Source organism: Montipora foliosa, unplaced genomic scaffold, assembly GCF_036669935.1.
Source record: "Montipora foliosa isolate CH-2021 unplaced genomic scaffold, ASM3666993v2 scaffold_480, whole genome shotgun sequence".
Lineage (NCBI taxonomy): Eukaryota > Metazoa > Cnidaria > Anthozoa > Scleractinia > Acroporidae > Montipora > Montipora foliosa.
In genome coordinates, this window is record NW_027179790.1 from 133,829 (window position 1) to 144,364 (window position 10,536).

Sequence of the window (10,536 nt, forward strand, 5' to 3'; positions counted from 1 at the left end):
GGTTAACGTTATCCCACATTTTCTTAGTATTACGAGAGTCTTTAAAAACCCGACCATAATATAATGAGCGAGAAAGTTTGTTAATTGCCACAATTTTATTACGGTAAATTTTATATTGATTATAATAACTAATGCAACGGGTTGTCAACCATTTTTTATACAAATAATTTCTAAGTTTGATTGATTTCCGCAGACCTCCGGTTATCCAAGGTTTATTAGTCTTGCATTTAAAGGGACAGTGTCATGAGCTGCGCACGCTCGTCGTCACTCGCTCTCGCGCTCTCGGAAAATGTCGGACGCCATTGTGGATTTGCCGGTAAGTGAAAATAATTTGCATGTATTTTGCATTCATGACTTTCATGTAAACGAGGTCGCTCAGAATTTTTGTATTTGTTCATTAGGAAGCATCTGCTACTCCTTCAACGGTTTGTAAATGCAAAAGTGCGTGTACTACAAAGCGCAAGGAGAACAGCAACCGAGGATGCCCTTGCAAAGGAAGAAATGTGCTTTGCAGCAATAACTGCAAATGTGGAACAAGGGATAAACCTTGCAGAAACAGAGTATGTTTACAGTCAGAAATTCCCTGAAGTTGCAGGCTGAATTGGCTCTAAATTTTCTTTGCTTTTTGACTTTTAGGAGTTACAGGATAATACATCTCAACCCGCTCAAAGAAGAGTGCGACCTAGACTCGATGGGTTTCGTCTATCGAGTGGCGGCGATGTTCCAAGTGAAGAGCAACAACGCATCAAAGAAAACAATGACGTGAAGGTAATCCATTCTCTCGTCTCTTGTACAATCGGTGCATCTCGAGGGAAGTTGCTTTCGTGTGTACGAATACCTTCTTGCACTGCCACGTGTGTATTGTAAGTGCGAATTTTTTTCCACTGCGGCAACCAAAATCTCGTATATAATCTAGACCTTACTACACTCCAACTCCAGATAAGATCTGGAGAACTCCAGATTCAATCCAACTCCAGATTCAATCTTGTGTGGATAAATTTTGTACAGTGGGCAATTTTTAAATGTAGATACCTATTCTAAAAATTGAAATGTAAATAAGCTTCTTCTTTTACATATATTTATTACTATTTTAATTATTTACTATTTATTTATCTCCTAGTATAGTGTACTCTGTTTTAGGAGCATTTTCATTAAAGCATTTTCATTAAAGACAACATCATTCCTTACCTTGTGTAAATGAAATATTTTAGATTATGTGCTTGTGTTTCTTGCCTGCCTATCATTATTACTTCTCAGTTATTTTAGGCAGCCAGTGCTCTCCTATTTTATTTTTATTTCTCATAATGTATTTATTTAACTAGGCAAAGTGAGAGAAATAAACTTGTTGTTGTTGTTGTTGTCAAGCCTGTTAGCTTTGTATGTGATAAAAATTTGTGGAAAATGTTTACCCACTAACCCTAACAAGTATTTGGTTTCAATTAAACATAACTTTAAAGTTATTGTTATTATGTTGGCCGGCATCCTTGTGATATAATTCAGCACAGTAATTACATTGCTTTTAAATGGTTTTAGGATTTTATTGCTACTCTTGATGAAGGGATGGTGAGGAAATTGGCTGTACGAAGTCTTCGCAGAGGAGTGGGGAGTATGGATTATATTCACACTCTCCTCATAATGGAGGATGACTTAGATGCAGAGGGCACAAACATGGTTGGGGAGGAAGACACCACCGAAACTGCACTTGCCAGCGCAACAACCACAGCAGTGGCTGAACCATCAGCTGGTGAAGTTGATCCTGGCCCGTCAGGGAGTGCCCCACTGGTCGAGTGGTGTGTATGTAGCCTGTGCAGGCCTATGCCACAAGCAATAGAAAATAAATGCTGCCAGCAAAGAAATTGCATAACAACATCTGCACGCTTTGGCAAATTATGTCTTGATCCTGATGTACTGCAACTGTGCATTCGTAATATGGGAGATATCAGGAATGATAGGGAGGACAACGGCACAAGAGCTTTCCGAAAAGCTTCTTATAGGCAATTTATATTGGCCAGACATGGGCACTTGGGGAGAGGGAACAGACGTGTGTGCCCTTCTTGTGTTGTGTTAAAAATAAGGGCACAGTTCCCATCACTCACTGGGGTTTATATGGGGTATAGGGAGCATTAAATTATTCGTTGGAGGTGGATTTCACTGTTTATTTAGAAGCTACAAGTCTATTCAGTGTTTAAGCAATGAAAACCAGCTGTTATTACATGTACTAGCTCTCATCATATATACACAATTGTTCAACTTCAAGCATTTTATGAAAATTTGTGCAGCTCATCCATAGAAATGCAGAAAAAAAATCAATTGGCCAGTATCCAGTTCTTATTACCTACAGTCCCACACTTATTCCAGTGAGTGACATGACAACCACTTGTACTTCTTTCCATTGAGCAGTTTTTCAGTTCGAATTTTCAGGATGAGTTTCCTTGGTGTATGTAACAGTAGCATGAATTTTTCATTGTTATAGTTCAACAATAATTATCTCTATTTATCTTTGGATTACCAAAATATAGATGCAAATGGTTACTGTATATGAATACATGTAGCTTCAACACAAGATTTTCTCCAGTTTTCTTTGGATTACATGTAAATAGATCCTAGTGACTGCTCTATATTTGAATAAAATAAATTGATAAGTAATGGTGAACTAGGTAGTAAAAATTATTTTACTCCCAGTAGCACAAAATAAAGAAAGAAATTATAATTTTATTCTCTCAGTGAAAGCTGCAACCATTGCCCTGGGAAATTTCTAACTGGTGCTCAAAACAAAACAAAAATTCTTTACTATTTTATATTTGAGAGTAGAAATCTGAAGTCTAATTCGAGTAGTTCCAAATGTGCTCAACGTTGAGCGTGAGTTGCAACTGATTAATGATATACTCTGGGAACAAGTAACTATTGTTGCAATGAATTATAATAATGTACATACAGATGTGAGTTATTTACTCTCATTGAGCACTGTGATCAATAGATGCATTGACACTTTTTTCTTTTAACGTTCAAAGTTGAACACTAGCTTTTTTGTAAAATGATCAACACTTACTTTCTCACCCAGATATGTTACAAATTTGTGAGAATTGAAGGCAAAAATGTTACACTAAATCAACAATTTGATAACATCAACCCTGTGTTTTAATGCTCCATAGGTGAAGTGTTGTTGTCTGTGTCCTCTGGATCATTATCCTTAGAGGGCAGACTAAATCTACTCCTCCTTTGCAACAATTCATTTGAGGATGGGGAGGGTTAGCAGCAATAGTGGGTGCCAAAAGCCTAGGGTCACTTGCATTGAGTGACACATTACGTGTGACAATATCATTATCTGCCAATCTGCTATGTAAAATTCTAGCTATGAGGAGTGGGATGTACTCATAGGTCTTGAGAGCCTTGACAGTTCTCAAATCCCACTGCTTGGTCCGTTGATTATACTTCCGAGAGGTGATCTCGCTGCCTGACTTATTGGTGGCTGAAGCAAGACCTAGATGGAAGTTCCAGTCCATGGCTGCTAGGTACTTCCTAACCTTGTAAGCCCTGTAACTATACAAGCAAAATAATGATAATTTTAGCTAAGTGTCTTCCTAGTCGTGAAAGGAGACATCTCATGCACCTTACAGTTCAATTTTATGGAAACAACATGTTATAATCTAACATTGTTCCTATTTTTGTCAACCAGACATGACAATTATACATAACATACTATGGACTATGGACATACCTAAAGGGTGTTCTCTTTGGTGTGTACACTAGTGACAGGCTGTTGGCACATTCGATGTTGCCTGTGTGTCTGAGAAAAGTAAGAAAACAAATGGAAATGCAGCCAGCTTAAAATTTTATGGTGTGCTAGTTATACCAATGTGACATTTACCAAGGTAGCTTACTTTGAGTGAAACAATTGTGAAATACAACTGTACATGTATCTTATCTGCACGATTAATTGTTGAAACGGATTCATTATTTATTACAAAGTTTTGCCCTAAAGTAAGTACTGTGTTACCTGAACCTCACATAGTATTTGAAACTTTCAAGTAACTCCGGGTTTAAAATTATCTTTTGCAACTCTGCATAGTCATTGTCACGCCTATCAAACCAAGGTAGACTGGGGTTATGGACCTGGTCTTCGTGGTCGCATTTCCCAGACAACCAGACATGTGAATCACACACATGGTGTAGGAGGCCAATCCACTTATCCTTGTAGGAAAAAAATGAAATAAACAATCAATACATCATTAAAAGTATTAAACTGAACTGGCAACTCAAAGTTCATAGAATGAATGCAATAGACCAAACTGTAGACTGATCATAAGATAATGGGAGTTACTTACTTTCATCACCTTTAAAGCCTCTTCATCAGATGTGGATTCTGACTGCTTACACACACAGCAGCAATACCAGAAGTGCTTGATGATAGCATCTGACCAGGCTTTTATTTTACTCATGGACTTGGCTTGTCCTATCTGACAAAGTGCAATAATATTATGTAATTGAATTTATATGTTATCCAAACAACATTAGAGAAATTGTATAACCCACAGTAATCATTTAGGTTCTTGATGAAATTGGGTCTGTGCAAGTACACTGTAAAATGTTGAACCTTCTTGCACCCCTCCCAAAGAGAAGCACTACAGTCACAGCTGTAGGGTATGACAATAATCCCTTCTTTTTTGTTTACATCAAGCTGTAAACTCGGTGATTTTACTGCAAATGCATACGGAGTACCTTGGCCAAGCATTTCCTGATGCTCTTGGACTTGTGCCAAACATCAAGGCTATGAAAGACTTCCCCAAACTCATTTGCTGTGTGAAAATAGCAACGTAAAAAATTAAGATAGGATTCTTACAAATTTTGCTACGTGCATCAAATTCTCATTTTTGCATCGATAATAATAGTAATTATCAATTACTCACCGAAGTGGAGGTAAATATCCACCACTTTCACCGACACTGAGGTGAATAATTGTTTTAGTATATACCACACAGGCTGAATAACTAGCAGCCCAAAGAGTAACTTTCTTTGTGACAACATGCCGACAAAAGTCCTTTTGTTTTTCTTCGGCTGCTCGGAGGTGAATACTACTTGCCTAATCACCTCCAAGCTAGCCAATCAGTACGTGCGAAAAGCACTATTCACGTGTGTGGTATATACTACTACTACTACTACTACTACTACTACTACTACTACTACTAATAATAATAATAATAACAACAACACTAACAAAAATAACAATACTAACAGTAATAGTAACAATAATACTAATAATAAAAGCTACCAATTATACTAATAGGTATAGCATATTTGATCTGCCTGTTTGATCTATCTCTGCCTGACAAACAAGATACTGGTAAAGTGTGTCTGTTACTAGAATAGTCAGTCTATTTATAAAACATTACATTACTCTATATTTTCTGTTTTGACTTACAACACAAGTAAGGATATCACAACAATAATGTTGACTTACCAATAAGCTTTTTAATGGAAGATGATGCATCAGTTGCCAACTCAACGACATTAAGTACATTTTTAAGCCTGGATAATGCATTTTTCAAAGCGTCCTTTTCCATGTTTGTAGATGCAAGGCCCACGTGACGCTTGTCCCTCACCTCAATTTCTAGGATGTAACTTGAGGTTATTTCCATCAGGAAATAACATAGGTTCTTGGCACTGAACCCAGGAGAGTCACATTGTCCATCTCCACCCACAACTACCTCAGAACCAGCAAACTCCTTCACCAACTCTTCACGCATCCAGGACCACCACTCCTCAACTGCTGGAAACAAATATAGTCGCTGCATACGATAGAAAGTTGAAGATGACAGAAAGGACAGGCCCATGAAGTCAGCCATTCGACTGACTTTGCTGAAATTGTTGCCTGACAGAAGGATTGCTGCTGCAGCCTGTAAGTTGTTGCTAAACATGCCATTTAACTCCTCAGATGAGGCAAACCTGAAGGTGTGTCCATCCTTGCACCATGTATTTACAACAAGTGTTGTTCCCACAAAGTGATGTTTGACCTGTAGGGCTTTGTCACAGTCAGGTGTCTTACAACTTCCCTCAAACAACTTTAGAAAAAGGTCTAGGGAGCAGATAAACTTTCTCTCTCTGGCAAGTTTAACCTCTTTACGAAACTTGAAGAGGTCTTCACCTCTGCTTAGTTTGCGGTGAGGCCCACATTCTGGTCTATCCTCCACGCATGGAACATCTGGTCTGTCCTCCACACATGGAACATCTGGTCTGTCATCCACACATGAAACATCTGGTCTGTCATCCACACATGAAACATCTGGTCTATCCTCCACACATGGAATATCTTCTGTAGGCATCTCAACATCAGATTCCTCCACAAGAGTGTCCACATCTTCCATCAAACTTTCATCATCAGACGAATTGCTTTCAATGAAATTCAGACTGAAAGAGATCAAAAAAATAAATGTTACCTTAAAAAGTAAATAACAATTAATGAACAAAAGGTAGGGAAAAATAATGGGAAGGTGTTTCAATTTTCACATTAAAATCTACATGTACTTACTCCATTTCCTCAGACTCAGCACCACTATCATCTGAAATGGAGTCATCAGCATTCAACTGTTGGATGGCAGAATTATATAGCTTCTTGTATCTGAACAAAACAAAACATTAACATGACTGTAGTCGTATTCAAACATTTTACTAAACAGTCAGTTTGTTCAATTAAGAAGATCTGTCCCCTCATTCAGCATCTCTTCCTGTATGATACATGTATAAAAGGTAAAACCAAACCCCAGAACTAGTTGTGATCTGGTGGACACTATTTGAGAAGGCTGTTATCATAAAACAATTCCAAAGGTAGGGATATCTATATAATGCTGTAACAAATTTTAAGCATTGTTTCTTGCAGTTACTAATAAACTGTTTTTACATGTACTTCATGTGCAAGAGATAATATAAATTCAAAATATATTATCAACATAAAAACATGGGTAACTGACTTGTTCTGTAAACTATTCAAAGTGCACTTCAACTTTATTTCATACCTCACAATTTCAGAAGAACTGTCTTCTGACTCCTCTGCTGATCCCTCATCGTCAGTAAAAAGTGAAGAGTTCAATTTCAAATTGGAACTGAAGACAGAAGTGAAATGAAATGTTATGGAATGAAATGAGTGCGACAGTCATGAAACTGTTTGTGTTTTGGCATGCACCCAGATAAACCAAACTCGTACTTGTATGTATACAATTTACAACACAGTACACACACAGACGGTAAGATATTAAAATAATAGTAAATTGATAGTAAGAACAAAACACACGTTTACTTTTCATGAGGTGTGGTAAGGTTGTTAGCAGTGCTTCCATCGAGGGAACATTTGACTGGACTTTGTTCTTGACAACCAACGATCGGTGATTCAACAATACATGGCTCAACCGAAGGCTTCACAGGAGTTGAGGTCGGTGGCCCTGTAAAAGACACAATTTTTCTAAGTCCAAGCAGATGATGAATAAAATTGCTGCTCGTATGAAATAATACATTGACTACTCGCACCTTCAATTTCCACACCGACATCGACATGTTTTCGCGTCACATGAGAGATCGAACTAGAAAGGACGTCTACGCTTGATTCATCTCTGCAAACAAACGAGAGAAATCAAGTGGTAGTTCTTTTCTTCACTGGAAGGTAAATTAATCAACAGGAACACAGAAACGGAACTTACCTCCTACGAAATTCCAATGACAACAAATGCGCTGCGAAGGCGCTGTCAGTACAGGCTTCGTATCCTGCGTTAAATTTTGCCTGAAGCCACGATTTAAAAATGTTATTTTCAAGGTAAATACGTTTGCGACATCTCTCCCACTCCTTCTTCGCCTCTTTTGAATCGCGAAATATCCGCTTTCGACCTGAATTTTTCCTTTTTCCTCCGTGACCGCCGCCACCACCACTAGTCGACGCCATCTTGAAGTTGGCGACTGCACAAATTGAAAAATTCCGCCGGAACTTTTCAAGATTCGATCGGAAGCTCACGCATGCGCAGCACATGACCCTGTCCCTTTAATTTTGATCGATTTGAGTGGTGCATGTCGATTACTAATCTTATTAAAGGAATGTAGGAATCTGGTCAAACTTTCATTCGCATCATTACACTTAAATACGGGTCGACCAGTCTTCGCACCTCAGTGCATCACAGAAAGCATTTTTATCAAACTTTTTAAAATCTCTAATTTCAATTATATCGGGAAAGGGGCTTAGTGTGGGATCATAAGAAAAAGTAAAAACAGGCAAATGGTCGGCTATCTCGACTGCAATGCTACCGCTCGAACTTGAAGATACGAAATTGGATTGTATATGATCTATGCAACTTATTGTTGTCTCGGTACTACGTGTAGCTTCAAATATCAAGGGATTAAAGCCTTCAGAATGAATCAGATTGAGGTATTCTTTTGCAATTGCGCTTCTAACAAGTGTGTTGATATTAATATCACCTAAAATTAGGCACTTTCGCTTAGACAAAAAAATGGTATGTAGAACATGTTCAAATTGCTCAAGAAATTCACGTTGAGATCTGCCAGGAGGATTATAAATAACGCCAATTAACAAGTCACTTGTCTCTACCCAGATATTTTCAATACAATCCATCTTTAAATCATTTCTCAGAGAATAATCAAAGCTTGATTTTAAGTATAATGCAACCCCGCCCCCAGTTGAAAACAAGCGATTGTCCATTAGCATGTTATAACCCTGAATATCAAAACAGTCTGTATCAAATTGAGGCCCAATCCACGTTTCTGAGCAAGCAATTAGATCGAACTGAATGGATATGGTATCTAAAAAAGTACATAGCTCATTATAATGTTTGTTTAAGCTTCTAATGTTTAGATGGAGAGCCGACAGTTGCGGTCGGACTACACTAGAAAGTTCATTTAACTCCTCAACAGTGTATATACCATGATCATTATTAAAAGACTGTATGTTCAAATCTGGGTCATTCGCATCACTATTCATCAGTCAATCTGAAATTAATCTATAAGTTTTGTGGCTCAAGCTTGGAAAGAACTACAAAAATTTCAACAAACCTGACCATAAAATAAGCATCTAGGTATTTCCATATATAGCTCCATCTATGTAAAGTTTCCCTCGATGAAATCTCGGTTTTTTTCCACTTTCAAAAGCTACTTTCATCACATCCTTAAGCTTTTTCTTCTTTTCTCTGTCCTCCCAAATTAGATCTTCAGTCACCCAAACACCATCTTGGAGATCACGCTTCTTTTGAAGGACTCTCAACCTTTCCGGACGATAAAGAAACTTGCATATTATCGTTCTAGGTTTATTGTCACTTCGGGGACCAATTCGATAAGCATTTGCTATTACTGGTTCGATATTAAGCTGATTGGATAAGATGTCACGGATTTTTTGGCGACAGTCCTCGCTAGGAGATTCAGCAACATTATTGAAACGAAGATTATATTCCCGCGAATACCTCTCAAGGGACAGGAGTCGTTCATACAGGTCTTCAATTTGCTTCGCATAATTGTTGATAGTGCATTCAACTTCATCTACTTTACATCTTGCATCGTGGAGCTCGCCCTTGAGTCCCTCTAGGCTTTCATTGAGAGTGTTAAACTTTTTGGATATCGCGTCCAAGGCTACTTCACTCCCCCGAACTTTATCTTGTAGCTTCGAGATATCTTGCATAATCCTGCTTTGACCACTGCACAAGTTTGTCAGCGATTCACGTACAAACGCTTCAAAATCCTCCTCTAATGCTTCACCAGACTTCTTCGATTTTCCTCGCTTATTTGACGACATAGTAACACAAAATCACAACATACCATTAGGTAGATATAAAAAGAAAAGTACACGAAAAAAATTGATTTTTCCTCTTTTATCTCAGAGCTTCAAATTTTGCAGCCATCTTGTTCGACGACCACTGACAACGAGCTTCGTGCATATTTGTTCAGTTGCCTGGATAAAGCTTTGTCTGTCCATCCTAACTCAGCCATCATCCTTCTGGGCGATTTTAATCAATTCAAACCCGGTAATCTGTGTTCATCTTTCAATTAAAAAGTACTTGTCACTAAGGCAACGCGTGGTAATAACGTCTTAGACCAGGCCTACTCCGCGCTTTCATCTTATTATGCTGAAGCTAAGATTCTCCCCCCACTTGGTATGTCCGATCACTCAAGAGTCTTTCCTTAACCTTTGAATGTTTTGCCCTCACACCAACCAACCATCCGTATTACGAAGAGGTGCTGCAAGACTTTTAACAAACAAGCCGTTTACTCAGTCTTCTCTCCAGTCTTTCACTTGGACATCGCTTTACCACCTACCTACGTGTGAAGAGCAATTCTCCATGTTCCAATCAACAATCAACAACATTATTGATAATCATCTTCCAGTAGGTCATTTTAAACTTCATCCAACTGATAAGCCCTGGTTTACCGCTGACATAAAAGAAGCGATCATTGCTAATGGACAACGTGCTTGGGTCAAGGGGAATTCCATCTTATATAGATTTTATAGAAGGAAAGTCACCAAGCTCTGTAAATCTGCTCGCCAAAACGTCT

General features: G+C 38.2%; 2 protein-coding genes and 1 pseudogene across 2 annotated transcripts; 1 reads left to right on the forward strand and 2 right to left on the reverse strand.

Annotated features, from left to right (window-relative positions):
* The first annotated feature begins 273 nt into the window (after window positions 1-273).
* Window positions 274-2,290, forward strand: LOC137989924 (uncharacterized; annotated as a pseudogene).
* LOC137989918 (uncharacterized) lies at window positions 2,143-6,332 on the reverse strand. Its single transcript, XM_068835501.1, has 6 exons — window positions 5,459-6,332; window positions 4,720-4,796; window positions 4,326-4,457; window positions 3,998-4,191; window positions 3,719-3,787; window positions 2,143-3,540 (listed from the first exon to the last, which is right to left on the reverse strand). Exons 1-6 carry the CDS (start codon window positions 6,318-6,320, stop codon window positions 3,126-3,128), a joined length of 1,749 nt encoding a protein of 582 aa, XP_068691602.1. The 5' UTR covers window positions 6,321-6,332; the 3' UTR covers window positions 2,143-3,125.
* LOC137989925 (uncharacterized) lies at window positions 6,321-7,983 on the reverse strand (the record flags this gene model as incomplete). Its single annotated transcript, XM_068835504.1, has 6 exons — window positions 7,689-7,983; window positions 7,519-7,601; window positions 7,292-7,433; window positions 7,011-7,097; window positions 6,527-6,616; window positions 6,321-6,405 (listed from the first exon to the last, which is right to left on the reverse strand). Coding segments are annotated over exons 1-6 (726 nt in total), but the record flags the coding sequence as incomplete, so codon positions are not given.
* Between the last annotated feature and the right edge of the window lie 2,553 nt (window positions 7,984-10,536).

Bases quoted from the DNA above. Each gene is read 5' to 3' on its own strand.
- LOC137989918 (XM_068835501.1), bottom strand. From the start codon at position 6,320: ATGCCTACAGAAGATATTCCATGTGTGGAGGATAGACCAGATGTTTCA. The intron at 3,788-3,997 runs GTAACACAGTAC...TACTTTTCTCAG, and splicing joins AAATACTATGTGAGGTTCAG to ACACACAGGCAACATCGAAT. The intron at 3,541-3,718 runs GTATGTCCATAG...TTGCTTGTATAG, and splicing joins CCAAAGAGAACACCCTTTAG to TTACAGGGCTTACAAGGTTA.